A 19,945-nucleotide genomic window follows, 5' to 3' on the forward strand; every position below is an offset into this window, starting at 1 on the left:
AGTGTGGACTTTCTTTCTTTTTTTGCAATGTTTATAAACTTTAATTCATTCAAATGAAATGACCTAATTATAGGCCAAATGATTGACCTTGGAAAGCAATGGATGTGCCTCAGAAGATATATGCATTTACTGATCTCTGATTTATATTTCTTCCAATAATTTGTACAAAATGTGAAATACATGTGCATGCGATGAATAAAGAGTAAATGGTTGACGCAGTCAGGAAGCGAAAAAACAATTGTAACATCTTCCATTCTTCCAAGTTGATTTTACAGAATTCGAAAAAAATACTATCCTTAAATGTTACCCCACCTTAAGCCATTAATTTATGCGTTCTGATTTTTCTATTCACAGGGCACCCGTCAGCTTGAGTCAGTTTGTGATTGGACGTATTTTAAACCATCTACAATGTTATTGGCTCCTTTTCCGAGTTCATCATTTGACATCTGACCTCCACTCATAGACTCTTTACCAGCCTCAATTTCACATGGTGAGCGGCTGGACTCTATATGCCTAGACTCTTCTCCAGTCCCTCTGTCAAATACAGTTGCATCCAGTCCAGTAGCCACTTCTCGTGATTGGCTGTTGTGAGTTACATCCTTGTTAGTCTCGCCTCCAGCAGTCGGTTTTAATTCCTGTGTGGTCTTGTCTTCAGTCTGCTGTTTGTGATGTAACGGTCTAGACACATCCAGAAGACCCATTACGTGCAGGCACACTTTTGTCGCGCCCTGCTTGGCAAAAGTTTTGCTGATCTCCCTAAGAAAGAAAGAGACAAATAGACAAACGTAAAAAAAAAAAAAAATGATAAAACAACAGACTACTTTTGGTCAAGCCAATTCTGTGCAAATGACTGGAATTCAAATACTTGAAAGTAAAGATTAGCATATATTTCGTGTATTTGAAAAGTTTATTTCACAGTCGTAAATGTTTGCCTACCATCAGAATAAGTTATAATTTTTGAGGTAAATTTTGTGGTACTTGCATAACACTGCACAATCAACAGCTGCTTCCTCTAAAAAAAAATTGCAACATCTGCCAACCACAGTTGAATTATTTTGCTGATGGTTGTCCATACGAAATGGCCCTTATGGGCCCAACACTCGCCTTTATTACAACAAAACCGCTTAATTTCTGTTGAAGATTTTCAATGTCATACCAACATATATTAAAATAGTATCTTAGGAACACGGTTTAAGTGAACAAGCACAAACCGTGTTTCTGTCACATTTATGCATTATTTCTTACAAACCATTGTGTCGAAGTGTACTTCTTTCCATCAATCGTCAAAATCGCTCGGTAGTTTTTCTCGGATTCATCCACCTCCTGCAACAATTACAAAAAAGTGAACAAAAAAAGGTGAAAGTTCGTCCAGGGGCCAATTTCATGACGCTGCTTTAATAATAACCAACCATCCTACAGATGTAGTCGATTGATTACTTACTTTAATAGGCACTCCTTTTGCATACATGTGTTACTCTTTGTGTAAAACATTCTTGGGGCGACAATTTACTTGTAGCTGTGCTTCTTGAGTTAAATTATGCCTTGAGTTACATAATCACATAGTTTGCAGTAAAGAAATTCCCAGTGTTTAGTGAGCCCTTTTAGGGCGCGCCCCATATATAAAGATTCACATGCAGTCATGGGCTCATTCCTCCACCAACCACCGTGGTATGATGGCACTCCCTTCCTCTTCATCATTCTCTCCGTTTAATTACGTCCTGAATTTCTTATGGAAATTGTCATTTGCTGGAATCACAACTCATCTTTTGGAGCCTGATAATTCACCCAACTGCCAAATTTCGGTGAGTGTAGAAAATTGTCGATATTTAGAAGTGTTCACACAGCAAAACTTTCGATGTGCCAATTATTTTGTTTGATGAAATGTAGAACTTTCTGGTAGCTATATCTTCATGTAATCATATGTACTTGTTGCACTTTACATGTGGATTGTATTTTGGGTGTAAAGCTGTATATTTGATTCGAGTCAAATTGGAAGATTTTCCGTCTCTCAACCCAGCCATTTTGTTTGGCAGCCTTTTTAAAAAATGTATATTGCGTGTTGAGCTATCAAATGGGGAAGAATTCCATTTATGGACATCACTAAATTTCCCTGCAATGACCTATCATCCATCAGAAAGTGATAACATGTCCTAAAAAGTCAAATTAGCAGGGAAAATATTGAAGCATTTACTGAGAAAACACTTGGAATTTTTCAGATCAGTCTCATAGGATCTCTGCACAGGGTGTCTAGTGATGTCCAGGTGTGGAACTCTTTCCATTAGAGATTTCGGCAAAACATAGTTGTGCGTGTACCACCATCTTTGGAAAGAATGTAGCATCCTGACGCTACTTCTTTGGTTGTGTATAAAGTCTATGGAGAGTTGAGTTCATATTCTAACAAAGTATTTTCTAACAAAATCGGAAATGTTTCTCAGTCCCAGATTCATGTCTTTTCAACATTTCTGCATTGACTGACCGTCATTGAGATAATATATGAAGAAAAAAGTGGCGTCAAGATGCAACATTCTTTCCCCATCTTTTTACACAGCTAGAGCCAATGTACCCACGGGCGCACTATCACCATGCGATAGTTCCAGGTTGCATAGTAAAGCACATGCGTAGTAGACTATTCCACGGGCAACCCATGCAATACTTGACTGCGAATGCGTATTTACCCTTTGCATGGGTAGGCCGTCACCGCGTTATGGGGAAGTTTTTTATTGTAAGGCAAATTAGGACCGAGTTATGGGGACTTTCTGCTGTCCCTACAGTGTTTTTGGTCCCCACAAATACCTCGTACAGACGAGTGTATGTCCCCACAACTACGGAACAAGACGTGATGAACCCTCGCGTGTGCACTTGGTAAACGGCAAAACTAGCGGCTGACCCGTAATGGTGAATGGACCAGTGAGAGTTCAGTTCCTCGCTCATGAATATGTATGAGGTATGGTAATATGCATTGCGGTCCTGTTGCTACTAGTTTGGAGGACATACTATAAATGCGCAGATGCATTTTATACAAAATATCTGTGGTGCTGAGAGTTTTATTAAACAGTTCAGAAAAAAAATTGCACAAGCCTGATTCTTGATCATCTTACCAATGTAAACTGAGGTCTAGGCAGTTGGTTATGGCAGACAAGCCTGTTCAAAATGTCCATGGGTGTCTGCGTTGTGAGATAGTCTTTCCTGGAGAAAAGAAGAAGAATATCAAGATTACAGATGATATGATGTCAAGTGATATTGTATATGAAAACCTCTAAAAGTGTATTCCCATTGTAAAATATATGCATCGATCAGTGGCCTCTCAGGATTTGGCTTTGGGGGACTCGCAATTTTTTTTTCAATTTTTTTTTAGATCTTCACATTTTTTTGGTAAAAATGTTGCCCAAAGTTGTTGGCTGCAGAAACAAAATTGGGTTATTTTAATTTTGGTTTTTTTTGGGGACGGACTATTTTTACATTGGTGGCGCCATTTACACCCCGATTATACTACTCGAACATAGGCCACATACTTATCACCATGGTCAAATCGTGGGACTTAAAACACGTCCCATAAGGTTTGTACACGAAAACCTTCCGAGGACTTGGCTCAGGTCATTGTTATTGCAGGCAACAATTGCCCCAAGCCCTCAGATGTAAAGGGTATCAAGATCAACGAGCTCACCTGAAATATTTCACCTTCATTTCAAAGAGCTCCGTTCCATCTTCAAGTCTCCGTTTCTTGAATCCAAAGGCGTTTTCCTTCCTCTCTCTGGCGAGTCTGTGGAGTTCGTTGACCTTGTCGTAGTACCCTTCCATTCCCCAAATTTTGCTGTTAGATGTGAAACAAAATGTTATGAATTAAATTTGACAAGAATTCAGGGTGATTCTGTTAAGATTATAAGCTTATAAAATGTACGATGCATTTGAGGGAAATTGTGATTTCGTACCAACTAAATTGGGTTTTGCCCTTCTATATTCATACTGAAGTTGCAAGATTTACTATTTGTAGGTTAAAGGTGCTAAATTGCTTTAATAAATGCGACATTTCTGTTCTGTTCTACTCTGTCCTCTACTTGGTATTCTGTTTAACAAATGCAAGTTTCGGCCTGCGCTCTTATTGAGGTAGTCGGATATCAGGTGCCATGGACAAAATGAAAAAGCAGCACTGTTTTCAATTGGCCATAACTCAATAAAAAAAAATTTCTTTGGAAAGATTGTTGTCCTCATTGAAAAGCTAATGAATTATACTTGTCAAATGTGTATCAATACTTGCAATGTAATTTATTACAAGCTGAGAAAGAAGAGCGCTTTGAGGGTTCGGTGTTTTGTGGGGACACCTGTAGGAAGTCCCCCAAAGCCTACAATCCTGGCCAAATCTCGCTGGGCCCCCAAGCCCCCAGCCCCCGTTCAATGTTGTCTCTCATTGCGCGGCGTGTGCTCAATCAGCTGGAGAGAACAACATTGGCCGGGGGAGCGGGGGAGCGGGGGAGTGGGTGACCGTGGCAGGCTCAGGAAGTGTCCCAACCATTTTGGCCAGGATTGTAGCCTCCACTTCAGAACACTCACCACACTTCGGCCATGTTCTTGGTTTTCAGTACAGCCAGGTGGCTGCTTAGCTCCTCGTTCCCGTGGAGGAGTTGTAAGACACAGAACTTGCTGTTTGCATGGGGGTTCTCATAGTCCACTGCCTGCATAATATCAATACGCATACGAAAGGGGAACCAAAATTTAGAAAAAGCAACCGTTTTTAAACTGATATGTTATTTTTCCTGGTCCCCAGGACCAGCCTACTGTCATCTTAATGTGCACCTATCTCACTGACTGACTGACTGACTGACTGACTGTACACTTGTGAGCTGGGCAGTGCTATCTAATATGGGATTACACCTTAATGACAATGAAGGGGCTAAATCTAGCCCATAGCTGTGCACAAGTACTCCTTCAACGGCCAGAAAAGGAGAGTTGGGGGTGACCTAGACTGGTTCCCGGCCCATCCACTGCGTATTTCGAATGATACAAAGTTAAAGGGGGCAGGGATTAGTCTGGGAGACCATCGCAAGTTAAATTCAAGGACGCTATGGCTTAGCTTTGTGCACATTCAGGACAAATAAGTCCTGCGTACTCCGCGCGCGAACCAGTACAGGACGCACACGCGGTGTCCCTTCCAAGGAGCTCTCAAAAGTGGTAAAAACGTGCCCTCTTTTGTTGGTGCACAGAGCCCATAGTTGTTATAAACTAAAGAAAATTAGTCTCACAATCAGTGACATATGTCATACAATATTGTTATATTATGCTGCCCTTTCAATTCCGCCTGAGGGCTGGAAGAGTGGCTTAAATAAACTAGAAATAAGTCAACTCCTCACAAGTCCATCACAAGCCCATCACAAGCCAGTGTTGTAGTCTCGAGACCGATCTTGAGACCACTTTTTGCTGGTCTCGGTCTTGGCCTCGGGAGCTGTGGTCTCGGTCTTGGTCTCGGTCTCGGTCCCCTTTGGTCTCAGTACTTTGGCAGGTCTCGAGTTGAGACCGGCAATATGTAGCATTTACAGCTCGATCGATTACTTTGTGTTCGCTTCGTTCAGTACTGTTGACAGTTAAAACATGTTGTCAACCTTGTTAACAAATCTTTATATATCGTGGTTGGTTCGGACTGCACGTGAAAGTACTTCTTGCTCAAGTGAGGTGTCATGTACATTTTTCAACACTGCCACTGGTCAAAATTTTGTCTGTAATCTTCGTGAATAAAAAGGTTACAACTTACAACTGTAATTATGTGTCTTGTTTTGTATTTAGGTTATTGTTATATATTCTCGGCGGTCTCGGTCCATATCGGTCTCGGTCCGCCTTGAAGGGACTGGTCTCGGTCTCGGTCTCGAAACTTCATGTCTTGGTCTTGGTCTCTGTCTCGGACTACTCGGTCTCGACTAAAACACTGTCACAAGCCATCCAGTCCAAAGTCAAGTACGAGCTATTCCAATGAATTTTGACCCCTGCATTTCTTTTTTTTTTTTTTTTTTCTCCTCTGTTACTTGTGAATAGACCTGTGATGGACTCGACTACAACATTACTTTCATAATGCTCACATATTTCAAGTAGCCCTTGATGACATCATCGTGAGGTAGTTTGCCTTGTCTCCTGAAGATGGAGGTGTTCCATTGTGCTTCCCTGGCGATCATGACCGAAGACGCTTGCGTCTGCTGGCGGAAACGCTCGATATCCTCGTATGTTGTGATGTGCTCTTTGGAACCTCCACTGTACAGACCATGGAAAATAGAAAAAAAAAGACTTTTAAGTTGGAGTTACAGCATTTGCCCCCCAAAAACTTACGAAAATGTATTGTGCAAATTGGACCATCCTGTTTGTAAATCAAACAGTGTACATTGACCAATTAGAACATGACTTTTTCAGAACTCTGTTCTTAAATCTGCCGACTTACTTTGCAATGACAGGGATGGATACAGCGTTGGCCACGGCCTTGATGGCTTCACAGTTCACCGCATGCTGGGGCCTCTCCACTTTCGTCCGCCCGTGTACGGCCAAGGCAGCCACCCCCGTGCTCTCAATGGTACGCGCCAAGGCTAAGGTGTCCTCCATCTAAGAATCACAAAACAACACGTATTGCATCAGTTAGCCATTTCTCAAACCACGGAGAAACTTTGAGGTAAAATTGATGAAAGACTTCATACCACTCTTCGTTCTGAGTGGGCACCGAATCGGAAAAACTTACCGAGGGTAAAAGCCTGACCTTACACGTGACTGGTTTGGAGATGCCTTGAACTAAAGTCGTCAAAATCTGTATGTGAAAAAAAAAAAAAATGATTAATACAAAATGTAATGCTTGTATGTGAATATTTTTTACATTGGTAGGGACACAAGATCTTCCATGGGGGGACCCATTTTGTCCAGCCCCATATTTGCTTTTGAAAACAATTTGTTTTGGTGAACCTTATATACCGAAAAAAAATCTTAAAGTTTGTAATAATATCACAGAAATTTCTAAACCTTTTCGTTCGTTCATAATGGTTTCACAGCTACTACCTCCACATTAAAGATATAGTCCATCATTTGTAATTTGTGCATTTTGTTCGTTTGAAGCAACAAAAGTGTTCAAAATCTAATGAAGGATACTGAACAACTAACCCGATGAAGTTTCAGCTCAGCTTCAGCTGTATATTCTGAGAAAAACAGCATTCTAGGATCTCAATTTCAAATCGAAAGTTGCTGAATCATGTTTGGAATTGGGCCTGAATCCAGCATCCGAGACGCGTTCTCACTGAGCCGATTGCAGCTATATGCGATGTCGCGCACTGATCTGACGAATTATAGCAACCGCGCGTGCGTGCATCGTGCCAATGCTTGCGCGCGCTTCGCCGAATAACAAAACGAACTACTAATTTAAATTTTCCTACGGTGCGTCTTAAGACGCACCGTTGGAAAGGCCTTCTTTCGTTGATTACTCAAAATGACAGCTTGCCAGAAAGAATCATTTCACAGGGAGTTTAGTCCCCTTACTATCTTTCAACCAAGTATGTTTTTCAACAATAATTACGCCAGTTACTTTTCGGATGGCTGCAAATGATGGACTATAGCTTTAAGTCGTGAAGCATGGATCAAATGCAAGAAGAAAAACAAGCAAGAAAAAAAAAAGTTTTTTTTTTTCTAAAGCCCTAACTGGCTCTCTGGATTCTCAGAAACTGTGACTCACCTTGAGAATTTTGTCAGGCTCGGTAAGCAAGGCTGCTCCCATGCCACCCTTGGTGGAATATTCCTTAGGACACCCCATGTTAATATCAATGCCGGCTACGTCATTCTCTCTGTACGAGGATAAAAGAAATTATCTATCGTGTCTGAATCACAACAATGAGCCAAATTAATCTGCCTAAAGTCTTAAGATAAAAACATTTTGTGGTTCAGAGCATAAGAAGAGGTGAATGAAACAAGTCCATCCGGAATCTAATGAAGTGTTTTTCAAGGGCCTAAATGAAAAAAAAAAATGAAGAGCATCTTTTATTGCAAAAACCTAAGGAAGTTGTAGATTGAGGTGTTTGTTAAATTGCTGTGAGACTCCACATTATTTGGACATGGTACTTTGTTGATATTACACCTCAAACTATAGCAGCGTACAATAGTCAGGATAGTTCAACTGTTACTGGGACAATACATAACAACATCAGCGCAAAATAATTTAGCAAAACTTACAAGACCTAATTTTGAATCAATGGTTCTACGAGTATTTTCAGCCTAGACTACTGTAATTTTCAAACGTAGGTCCAACTTGGACGATCTGCTATGTTTCACTTAGTACTCTGAGTAGTTTCAAGACAAGCTTTAACTAAAGAAAAATTTGACAAGAGGTTTGTTGGGAAACTCACAAAAGTTTAGCAACTCTGAGAGCTCTGTCTGGGTCGGACGTTCCCATCTGGAAGACGACTTTATCTCTCTCCTTGTCGCAAGTTCTGAAGGCCACTTTTCCATTTCTTGTCACATAGTCGACTGTTCCTAAAATATCTGCGGTTCAAGAAAGACACGAATGAAGAAGAGATGATTAAATAAGTTAGAAAATCATTTTAAACACCTGGAATATAAAAACACTGATATAATTGTATGGTTTACTGGTATTGAGGTATGAATTGTAGTAACTTTCTGTTATGCGGGCATTCACACTCGCTACACAAAATATAATCAATTCTTAGATTTGGATTAAAAATTCAAACTTTGCCCAATTGATCGACGATAAAACTCACACGAAGCATTTCCCACATTTGGGGGGAAAAACAAACAAAAAGAAAAACTGTTGATCCCTCAATAAAATTTCTCATTGTTCGAATATGGGCGATTCACAATGCAGTGTGCCACTAAGAGTTTGCCATTTTTCAAGTTTACGGTCGACAAAACATGGCCCATTTGAATGAGTGTCGGTACACAACTTGAGCTTATTTGTTATAGATTGGGGCATAGGGTTCTGCCACCTTCCCCAAAAAACAACGTACTGATAAAAAGAAAAGAAAAGGAAAACAAAAGGGCAAACAGATACTCGAATCATACACTTACAAAACTACTGATCGGAAAAATGAACAATTTCAAATGTCCCGCGCTGCAAATTTGTCAACCATATCCCACAATGCACTGGGGAAAATGAACTTTCCATTGCAAACTCTTAATGGCGCACTGCATGGTGAATCGCCCGAATTGTGGCTCTTACCGTTTTCAATTCTTTCGCACTGCAACATTTTGTGGTCAATTATCTCCTGTGTTGGAATATAAGAAAGAACTATGGTTAAAGTTTGTTTTTAAAAGCCAAATACATCAATATGTCCCACATTAACAATGGGGGGGGGGGGCCAAGTCTTCCACTCCAAAACTGCATTTTGTTTGGCCTAAAATAATTCAAAAGTTGTACATTAATTATTTCATGCACAATTTTTCTCATTCAAAAGTGAAATACTTTTTATTTCTAGAAAAGCTGCAATTTAAAAACTGGAAAATAAGTGAAACTCGAAAATAGGACAGTACGCCAACATCTTGAAAAGAATCCAAGATGGGAAGAACTTTTTTTTCTTATTCGTAACTTCCTAGCGAGATACAATCTTCAGTTTTTTTCATTTTACCTCACAATACACAATATCAGCTCCGTAGTCCAAAGCTAGCAGTCTCGTTGGCAATGTGCCAACCCGCACCATTGGCGCAAGAATGACCTTATTTGCATATGTTAATCTGTTGCCCATGGCTCCTCCCCCTGATTCTGTATCCTCGGCATTGGACATGTCTCTCCTGCAACTTGAAAAACGAAAAAAGTTTTCATTTTCCATATGAATGTTGTTATGATATTTTGCTAACAGAAAATTCCAATATGGTGAGACGCGAAATCTAGTGTTACTGGAGTCTATGACAATATATCAATCCCAACGGGAAATAGGTATCAGGGACGGATATGAATACAGTCGTTTTCCTGGATGTCGGACAACTCGACCGTTTGCCACCCTCAACTCGGGACAATCCCCAACGAATCCTCCCCAACCATGCCAACCCTGTTCCAAAACATTACAAAATTTCGACTGAGCCCCACCATTGCACCAACCCAGGATCACCGTTCACGCCCGCTACGCGCAGAATGTACCAGCCACGAATGCCTCGCCCACCAAAATTAATGGAAAGAATGTTGCAACCTGACGCCACTGCAGCGGTTGTGTACAAAGTCTACGAAAGAACTGACTAAGGAAGAGTCAAGAACATTTTCTAAGTATTTCCTAACAAAGTTGAAAATGTTTCTCAGTCCCAGATTCATGCCTTATCATCATTTTTGCAAAGACTGACCTTCATTGAGATGATAATATGAAGAAAAAAGCAGCGTCAGGTTGCAACATTCTTTCCAAATTAATTTGTGAGTTGACTCAACGGACAACTTGTCTCAACGGACTCCTTGTCATGCTCGTCTCAACGGACGACTTGTAGGCTTATGATATTGACATAGGCGTCACCAGGATTTTTTTTGACTTCGCGCCTCATTTTCTTAAATTCTTTTCTTTTTTTCTCTTTTTATTTCTTCTTTTTTTTTCTTTTCTTTTTTGCTTCTTTTTTTGCTTTTTTTGCGCCTCCCCCCCCCCTCCCCTCGGCCTCGCGACGCCCATGAATCGAATATTGAGCACAGCCACAGAAGACTCGAGTTGTCAGTGTCACACTGGCGGCTATCTATGGCATGACTGGTGGAGTTGTCATGTTGTTGTCCTACCTGGGTCGAGTTGGCAAACGCTCGAGTTGTTTGAGTTCCTTTTTCCTGGTACCGGATCGCGAACATTATTCAGTCTGATTTTGGCTCAACTAATTTACGAATTCAAGTAAAATTGGTTTAATACTTTACCTTGACTTGAGTGCGGCCGGCTTGATCACTCTACATGAGAGCATGAGAGAAACAACTTGTTGAAAATACGTAGTTAAAGCGCCCTCAGTCGTTGACAGCCGACGGTGCAGCTACAGACGACAGAGTGGAGATTGCACCTGATCTCGGTAAGCGAAATTCTCGTAAATTTCACTTTTTGGCATAATATATCGGGGATTTAAACCAATCATAGAGGTATTAACCATGTCAAGATAATACATGTGAAATACTGGGTCAACAATTTTGTGACGGGAGGGTTATAGGGAGTTATAAAAAAAAGTAAGCAAATTGTAGGCCAAAACAAAAAATAGTTCTGCTTCCGGGGCCGAGTACATGGAGTAGGGTGCCTTTCAAAAATAGGGTAGGTAGGCCTAGGTCGAAATTTTTTTGCGCCAATATTATTTTTGTGCTGAATGAATGGGGCGTTCAATTAGGCCGAGTAAAAAAAAAAAAATAGTTTCTCGTCCAGGGTTTTTGAAAAAAGGGAGGAAGCGGGGCTTTTTATTTTTTATTAAGATGACCGCCTTTTCAAAATTTCCTGCAACCGTTGGTGTTCCACTGTTCAAAGACACTTTTAAAGATGAAAGACAAGTTGGACAAGAGAACTGAACATATTTACAGTGTCATTTAGAGTTGTATTGGTATTGGTATTTATTTTCCGATGAATTTGTAGACTTTTTCGGTGTTTTTCTACTACATTTTTCAAAAATAAAAAATAATAAAAAAATCCAGGCGGCCTCCAAAAAGGAAGCGGGCGGGGACGAGAAACTTGGGTTTTTTTTTACTTCGCCTTATATGCAAATTTCAGCCGGGACTGTCTCCATTTACGCTACGAAGCTATAAGAAAAAAAAGAGTTTCGTGCATTGCGTCACATTTTAATTTTAGCGATATCATTATTACTAATTTTCCGAATTCATTGATTTTTTTTTTGCACATTAACAAAAAAATATCAACTACACGTTCCAAATAAAAACATAAACAACACATTCCCCAAAAATAAACTAGTTGATTTGTTTATATATATTTTTTTTAGAAGCTGGGTAGTTGAAAGATGGCGCCGCCCAGGAAGAACAAGTACAGTGTCCTTCTGCCGACATATAATGAACGAGAAAACCTCCCTTTGATTGTTTGGTTGCTCGTTAAATCGTTTACAGAAAGGTACAAATGTTGTCATTTTTTTTTACTTTTTCATTAATTGTGCATAAATGTGGCAATCGCTAGTTCAAAGCTGCTCTGGCCTGTCATGGCTGTACCTAGTAGAACTATGGTGCACTGCGTAGCGCCATAGACGAATCACCAATGAATTTGTTGGCTACTTCGAAACGACTACTAAGTACAAAAATTTTCATCAAAATGTAGTCTATTGCCAGAAAACTGCTGCACAGTTTTCCCTAAACTCCGTATGGTATTTCTTGACATACTCACGTACAATGCACCCCAACATCCCGGTTGGATTCTGTCCTGAAGTTTGCAAAAAAATGATGAAAAAAATCTGCGTTCTGTACTGAGCAATGTTGGAAATTTATGCAAAAATTCCACTTGAAAATGACAGCACAGCAGGTGCCGTGATTTCACAGGATGCTTGAGACTATTATTCAGTTGCAGTCGAGTTAGGTATGTCATAAACATTTGGAAGTTGTGTTTTATGATGTTTGAAAATGTTGTATTTTACCTTGAATGTTTCCAGTTACTTGGATAAGTTACATAATTATTTGTTGTTTTCTTCTGAATAAAGTAACCATGACTATGAGATTATTGTGATCGACGATGGAAGCCCAGACGGTACTCTAGAGGTTGGGAAGCAACTAGAAAAAATCTACGGCAAGGATAAAATTGTAAGTGGATATAATAAAATCCTAGGAAAGAATGTTACAACCTGTCGCTACTTCTGCGGTTGTGTACAAAGTCTATGGAGAGTCAAGATTTTTTTTAAAGTATTTCCTAACAAAATTGGAAATGTTTCTCAGTCCCAGATTCATATCTTATCATCATTTTTGCAATTACTGACCTTCATTGAGATGATATATGAACTAGAAGAACATATTAAAACATAACAAAGAGTGCAAACTTAGCCTTTCAAAATGCCAAAAGAATGGTGCTCAAAACTGCAATATACTTGATTAAGAATTAGAAATATACAGACCCTTTGGCAATGGACAATGATGGAACTTGTTAGTTACTCTGTACCACTTTTTAACCAGATGAACTGTTGCATGCAATTAAGGCAAGTTTTAGTCAGAGACGTGTCATTTTAACTCTAAAGCCCGCGAAAAATTTACGCGAAATCATGAATCTGTGACATCAACAATACGTTCGAGGCGCATCCACCGTTGTTGACTGTATGAATTTTGCTTTGGCTTGAAGTATGAACTAGCCTCAAGTCCTTTTAACTCTCGAGTCATTTTAACTTCTAGTTTCTGGTTTTGGCACTCTGTTTTATCTGCCATTTACATTCATAATATGAAAGATGTATCTTGCGATAAGATTGCAGATTTTCGTCCACAAAAGAGAGGAGTTGTCTAACATTTCTTAATTTGTGTTTCATTTTTTTTCTGCCAGGTATTGAGACCAAGAGCCAAAAAGCTTGGATTAGGTAAGTAAAATGTTGCTCACAATTTAAAAGAGTACAAAACTAATGCAAGATCAAAAAGATTTGTGGAACAAGTCTGTTCTGCCCCCCCCCCCCCAAAAAAAAAGGCTGCTGATCTGTAAACCAGAGATGGGGTGAAGAATACTTTTTCAAATGATGCTGAAGTCAACTCATTTCCTTTTGTTAAACGTAAATAGAAAAAAGGGGTCAAAAGAGCTCCCCTATTGTCAAAAAAAGTCCACTAACCCCCTCCCCTTTGAAAATTTGGTTCTTGATCCACCAGTAAAAACAAGGACCAAATAATAAAAAAGAATGAATGGAAAAATCAGACTAATGTACAATGATGTATGGAAGGTAAACTTTTGAAAGTAAATTTTTGATGCCAACCCTATAAAATAGATGATTGTGAATGGGCCCCGCTCAAAACCGTGTTGATACGTGTATGGCATCAACTAAAGAATGCTTAAGAAAACCACATTTTCTACCCAAAAATACTGTTCAAAATTACAGAAAAAGGGTCAATAGATTTCAAAGAAGGCTGCTTATGGCTGCAGAAGTCATTTTGGAATGATAAAAAGCATTCTAAGGACTAAAAAGAAAGTGGGCCCATATATTACAGAAAACAGTCCACCCTGGTGCCAGAATCCCAACATTGTAACTTTTAGCATTGATGATACTCTGTATGAATTTCGTCTTCAGGTACTGCTTACATACACGGTATCAAGCATGCTACAGGCAACTTCATCTTCATCATGGATGCAGACCTGTCACATCATGTGAGTAAATATCTTGACTGCTTATAGTGGTATAGTAAAACTATAACCTCCCAAGGTGATCAGTGGAGCATTCTATTCACCAATCTAGAAGTAAACTATTTGTTACAAAATATTGGTATAGTTCAGTGTTTATTAACCCTCCAAAATCTTTTTTTTTTTGCAAAATGGAGGATTTTGCAGGATTGTGGCTACATGGCAAAAGTTTGTTGCTGATTTCGGAGGATGCACTGTGTCAAGGTCTTGGGCCGGACCTTGTGTTGTTTATGCTCAGCAGTGCATAAATGTAGGCCTAGATTGTACTTGAAATCCTCCGCACTGCTTTAGGATGTCACTAGCTCTGCCTCGACATATTGACAGTGATTGCTGGAGGATTTTGCAGGATTGAAGCAGTGGTCATTCCTCCAATGACCAGATTCAAGAAATAAGAGTATTTTGCAGGATTGAGGCTGTTTGCCATTTTTACTAGGAGGCAGTTGGAGGATTTTTCCTGATTGAGGTAACATCCTAGCAAAAATGCCTAGGGATTTAGGGTTAAGGTGTACTGTTATGCTTAATCTTTGCACAACGTTAAGATTGATGAAGTGATATTTGGTTGTTGTCTCTGTTCTTCTCTTGCAGCCGAAATTCATCCCTGAATTCATAAAGTGAGTATTTTCACAGATGTTTATTTCAAGATTGATCAGTTACTACATTTTTTCAGGTCATTTGATAAATTTCTGTGATTTGAACTTGTAACAAAACTCTTTTATTGAAATAAAATTTCTTCTTTAACCTTTAAGATTTGGTCACCTGATTCATAGTTAATGTAAAAACAAAGAACTGCACAAGATATATATCCATCATATTTAGCCACAGCGCAAACCCATCAAATTTATGTTGAAATTTTATATCAAAATGTAGAAAACAGCAAGAGGAAGATTACGATGTTGTATCGGGAACTCGCTACGCCGGCTCAGGAGGCGTTTACGGATGGGATTTTAAGAGAAAACTTATAAGGTAAGGAATGGTTTGCCAAAAGATCTAAAAAAATGAACGCTTATCGTGTTTATTTCCAGCGCATAATTTTGACCCTTGAATTTTTGTCCGATTTTTTTTTATAAATTTGAAAAGGCTTGATGCTTAGTTTTAGCAGGAAAAAAAAGAAAAGCTACAAAAAATTTTGGCAACCAGTTTAATAGGTATGCATGGTGTCCTTGGATTTTACATTTAAATTTTGGAAACGTAAAAACTTTGTGTTATGTGAAAAAAAAACAGTCACCACAGTTTTTTTTTCTGTAATACCATCATTCGCTAAAGTGTGACTTGATGATACAGTGCATCCTTCCAACCTGTCAATCAAACCGTGCATTGACCAATCAAATCACGATTATTGGTCAGGTGATCATGGTAGCTGATAGAGCACTGTGTAAAATGTATACAAGCTAAAGGAGGCCGAGGGCGGAGCCTATGGTGAAATCTGGAGCAGTCCATTATCTGTAGGTGATAAGTATGCATAGTAGCCATTGATGACTGGGAAGACCAATCCAGCAGTGGTTGATTTTTTTCCCGTGTGAAGTTTGTCAAGACTGATACTTACAGGATTGTTGGGTTTTTTTCTCCAGCCGTGGGGCAAACTACTTGACACAGATCCTTCTTAGGCCTGGTGCAACAGACCTTACAGGGAGTTTCAGGTTAGTTATATTTCGTTTTGGTTTGCTCCAAAGGAGACTCCTGACGATGACTAGAGCAGGCTAGTCGAAACGTTGAGACCAAAGACAAGTTCGTTTAGAACTTACAGCAGGACTGTTCTTATCAGAACAAAAAACTACTTAGCAAAGTTGATAATAAGCAGGACAAGTTCTTTTCAGAACTAATATCTTCTAAGTTGTAGTTATTACCACATGGTGTTACCGCAAACCAAAACGATACCGATACCCCACCATGCAAAGCCTCAAATCTTATATAGGTTAGTTATACCTATGTTTTTACAGAAGCTCTTCAAAATTCCAGCTCCTCCCATCAAAATGGGCTTCATGTTCACATTCCTAATGACCATGAATTTTCCAAACGTGATCCAAAATTACACCTGACTGCAAATACATATGTTGCAAATATACATTTTTAGTCAACTCACAAGCTATTCAAATTAACGGTGACAGAGACACTCCTTTGTCATTTTTCATCACCTGTGACCTGAATTTTGATTTTACTTTAGGTTGACGAGTGAACCTTGTTATTAATTCTTCAAAAACGAGGTTGCTTTTATAAATAATTCTTACAGTGCTTATTCTAGAAGAGTTATATTCAACTCCCTGAAATGCAAAGATAAAAGAGTCGGATTCAGAAATGTCTGTAGCTTTTCTCCTCACAATGAAAGTCGTTTGTGCTTGACCAGGAGGGCCAGCCATTTGCCCTTTGACTGACAGACCGACTGACTGAATCACTGACTGACGTAGTATTGTCCAAGCTGAGACTTTCGTGTCCCGCTTGATAAGGCAAGCCCAAGTCTTGTTCACTTGCCACCTTTTTATTTTCATCTTGCAGGTTGTACAAGAAGCCCGTCCTGCACAAATTGATTGATTCCTGCGTCTCCAAAGGCTACGTCTTCCAAATGGAGATGATAGTCAGGGCCAGACAGTTTAACTACAGCATAGGAGAGGTGAGGAGAATAACACCAGTGTCAGGCTGATGTTTCAAGATTTGAGCTGAACAAAATAGTACTAAGAGCGACTCGGATTAACCCAAATAGATTTTGGTTGCAGACAGACAAAGTTATGTTCCATTTTTATTGACTGTAGGTGGAGAGTGGCCTAGTGGGTAGGATTTGTGAGTGGTGATCAGAGGGTAGGGGTTCAAATCCAGCTGCTGGTCATATGTTGTGCCCTTGGGCAAGCCACTTCACCCCGCTTGCCTCTCTCCACCCAGAAGTGTAAATGGGTATACTGGCATTAGCTGGGAAGTAACCTGCGATTGACTAGCGTCCCATCCAGGGGGAATAGAAATATTCTCAGTCGTCTTATGCCTAGGAAACCGGAGATAAACTCGGGCCTGATAAGCTATGTTGGCTCATGACAGACGTTACTACATACTGGACTCGGGAGTCATTCGGAGTGACTGCAAAAGTTTATTTTTCTATGCCGCGGCTCCATTTTTAGAATTAAAAATTTTCATGTACTTAACTAAAATCTTTCGAATAATTGGACTCGGGATAGCTAGTCTGATTCCAGTGTGGAGCAGAGTGGTCAATTTCATCTTAATCTTAAGTCGTTCAGTCTCAAGTCAAGAGACGAGCTTCTTCCATGAACTGTGACAAAAGCATTTCTTTTTGTTATAGTGCATCCTCTCTTAGTTGTGGACCGCGCTTGTAGACGACTTGTGGGTACCGACTGATGGGCTGCATCACAACTCCGGAACTAAAAGAATGAAATAAACTGATCGCAATGAAAACTGACAAAATCAAATATAACATTGACGAGTTAGTTAAGCTTTCACCTCTGAGGTGGCTAGAGAACACGTGTACTGCCAAAAAAAAATTCCGGATATGATGAAATCTGAAACGGTTCTCTTTATTTTTCTTCAAGATTACCAAAATTACCAACATTATTATTAGTGCCCCCAGCCACACACACCTGCAATCTACACATCCCATAACGGGAGATTGCTTGCAGATTGATCTTGATCCAGAACAATGTAATTTGCCTGTTCTGAAACGGTTTGTAAACTGAATTTTGAACAATTTTGGAGTTCATATAATGTTGTCAAGTTACCTCCACCTGTTTGTCTCACATTTGTTTGGGGTTTTTTGCTCTCTTCGTTTTGCAACTTTCCTGCAGGTTCCCATCACCTTTGTGGATCGTGTCTACGGCGAGTCCAAACTCGGAGGGAATGAGATCATCGGCTTTGCCAAAGGCCTTCTCATGCTGTTTGCAACAACGTAGGCATTTGACTACGTGGTGTTGTCTTTGTAAATTGCCTGTGTGGCCCCACGGCACTGAAGTAATATACAACTGATACTTTTAAAGCATATAGGATCATTTGCTTATAATAACACCACTCAAAATCCAAAGAAGAAAGTTTGAAACCAAACCTGTTGAAGTTTCAGCTCAGTGAATATCACACTTTTCTGAAAAAAAAGGAGTGAAAAGCCATGCACAGCCTTCTGATCATGAAATACAATTTCGTCAATAGCACGCTTTACTCCTAAATGCAGTTAATTGACTGATCGTTGGAAATCACCTACATTTCTTAATGTCTTCTAAATGACAGACAATCCCATACGTAGCACGATATGAGACAGAGGGAACCCCCTCCTTTGTGTTGGTTATTGTGTTACCAGAATCTCAGGAATTCTTTTGAGATCTCTAGGGGGATGTGTTAGGTAACAATAGTCTAGGGTTTGCATAGGGTATAGGGAGATTGGGGGGTACCCCTTCGTCTCAAATCGTGCCGGGTATAGACAAGCCAGACAGAACTTTCCATGGGGTGTTTATTACATTGTACAATTTTTAACCAGTTCATGCCGGGATTATTTTGACAAGAACGGAACAAGGTGCAGGATTACTTTTCACTCGACCTCAAGCCAGGCGGGTTGAAGCCATCACCCTCGGGCAGCACACTCATCTTTCCGGCCTCGCTCGCTGCGAGCGGGTCGTTGACAGATATTTCCAGCCTCTCTTCCTGCGTATTTATCCAACATCCATTCCGAATACCACAAAACCTCTGTGTGTATACACGTCATCCGGTGCGAACTGGTTTATCCAATTAACGTTTTTGATAATAATTTGGTTGGTTACTTTTTTGAGTGAATGCGAACGATCCTACATGTATATGCCTTTAATTGGCGCATACAGGGAATCTGTTTTGGGGGAGGTCGGATGTTGAGCAGCTAAACACTACTTTTTTAGAAATTTAAGACAATGTATGTCATATAAGTAAACAAGAGAAAAGTAATTTAAGACAAATACATGTAATTTAAGTAAACGAGAGAAAGGGTTGGGTCTTTTTTAATGTAATTGTATTCTAATTTTTGTTTGGATGGGGAGGGCTTGAGTTTGATAACACCAAAAATACTGTTAGGATACTGTTAGAATCCTACTGCGTAAGTGAATGATTCACTTCGACGACTTTTTTTCTTGAGAATTAAAAACAGATAGAACCGTACCCGTGTGCAAGTCTTTTTTTAAAAGTTCTCTGGATTTTGGCATATTTTTATTGGAGCTAAAATATTAATCACAAAATGTCACTTTTCTGTAGTTTTCTGAGGTAGAAAGGGGATCTGCACCCAACTTTGTTAATAGTACAGGGGGACATTTTATTGCAAACAAATGATGAATGGATCATTATGTCAAGATTAATAAAATTATCAATGCTGTATAAATATAATCAGTGGTTCCGTATATTTTGTTTCAACAGAGGGCGCTATGAAAAATCACCAGGCCGCTTTTTAATCATTTTTGCCCAACAGAGGGCGCTCATCTTGCTTTAATGGGTGGTTATCTGGGGCGGGGAGGGGATCTGGGGAGGGGGTATATTCTGCTTATTTTCGGTTCGGAGAACGCTTTTTTTTTAAGGCATTACACTTAATTACACAAATCCATTTTGTTCAATGGAAGTGATCCTTTTGACGTTCCAATTGCAGACATGAAAATTAATAATAAAAAGTTTGACAATGAAAATTGGAACTCGGTCATAAAACTGAAAGTTGATTCCTGTTTCCTTCCATGGATCAAATAACTTGAGCC

At 39.6% G+C, this 19,945-nt stretch overlaps 2 protein-coding genes across 5 annotated transcripts; one reads left to right on the plus strand and one right to left on the minus strand.

Moving 5' to 3' along the window:
• Positions 1–26: 26 nt before the first annotated feature.
• On the minus strand, positions 27–10,919 carry LOC119723663 (tRNA-dihydrouridine(20) synthase [NAD(P)+]-like). Of its 3 annotated transcripts, none has more exons than XM_038194445.1 (13): positions 10,847–10,919; positions 9,591–9,760; positions 9,185–9,230; positions 8,355–8,490; positions 7,688–7,796; positions 6,710–6,775; positions 6,419–6,576; positions 6,066–6,234; positions 4,549–4,670; positions 3,665–3,811; positions 3,099–3,186; positions 1,250–1,323; positions 27–756 (listed from the first exon to the last, which is right to left on the minus strand). In XM_038194445.1, exons 2-13 carry the CDS (start codon positions 9,744–9,746, stop codon positions 363–365), a joined length of 1,665 nt encoding a protein of 554 aa, XP_038050373.1. In that variant the 5' UTR covers positions 9,747–9,760; positions 10,847–10,919; the 3' UTR covers positions 27–362. The 3 variants fall into 3 exon arrangements, with proteins under 3 accessions (XP_038050373.1, XP_038050372.1, XP_038050371.1); XM_038194444.1 differs by having other exon boundaries at positions 9,591–9,755; positions 10,848–10,902; XM_038194443.1 differs by having other exon boundaries at positions 9,591–9,753; positions 10,841–10,899.
• LOC119723664 (dolichol-phosphate mannosyltransferase subunit 1-like) lies at positions 10,920–19,586 on the plus strand. 2 transcript variants are annotated; one of them, XM_038194446.1, is made up of 10 exons: positions 10,920–10,986; positions 11,893–12,017; positions 12,595–12,694; positions 13,419–13,452; positions 14,149–14,225; positions 14,844–14,869; positions 15,126–15,221; positions 15,827–15,895; positions 16,749–16,863; positions 18,038–19,586. In XM_038194446.1, the coding sequence occupies exons 2-10, from the start codon at positions 11,911–11,913 to the stop codon at positions 18,140–18,142; spliced, it is 729 nt and encodes a 242-aa protein (XP_038050374.1). In that variant the 5' UTR covers positions 10,920–10,986; positions 11,893–11,910; the 3' UTR covers positions 18,143–19,586. The 2 variants fall into 2 exon arrangements, with proteins under 2 accessions (XP_038050374.1, XP_038050376.1); XM_038194448.1 differs by having other exon boundaries at positions 10,949–10,986; positions 11,896–12,017.
• The last annotated feature ends 359 nt before the right edge of the window (positions 19,587–19,945 follow it).

The sequence above is a fragment of the Patiria miniata genome, unplaced genomic scaffold (assembly GCF_015706575.1).
Source record: "Patiria miniata isolate m_02_andy unplaced genomic scaffold, ASM1570657v1 HiC_scaffold_17, whole genome shotgun sequence".
Lineage (NCBI taxonomy): Eukaryota > Metazoa > Echinodermata > Asteroidea > Valvatida > Asterinidae > Patiria > Patiria miniata.

Bases quoted from the DNA above. Each gene is read 5' to 3' on its own strand.
- LOC119723663 (XM_038194443.1), bottom strand. From the start codon at position 10,884: ATGCTCTCATGTAGAGTGATCAAGCCGGCCGCACTCAAGTCAAG. The intron at 9,231-9,590 runs GTAAAATGAAAA...ATTCCAACACAG, and splicing joins CTGATATTGTGTATTGTGAG to GAGATAATTGACCACAAAAT. The intron at 1,324-3,098 runs GTAAGATGATCA...TAATTGTTGCAG, and splicing joins CTAGACCTCAGTTTACATTG to GAGGTGGATGAATCCGAGAA.
- LOC119723664 (XM_038194446.1), top strand. From the start codon at position 11,911: ATGGCGCCGCCCAGGAAGAACAAGTACAGTGTCCTTCTGCCGACATAT. The intron at 15,896-16,748 runs GTTAGTTATATT...TTCATCTTGCAG, and splicing joins GACCTTACAGGGAGTTTCAG to GTTGTACAAGAAGCCCGTCC. The intron at 16,864-18,037 runs GTGAGGAGAATA...ACTTTCCTGCAG, and splicing joins TTAACTACAGCATAGGAGAG to GTTCCCATCACCTTTGTGGA.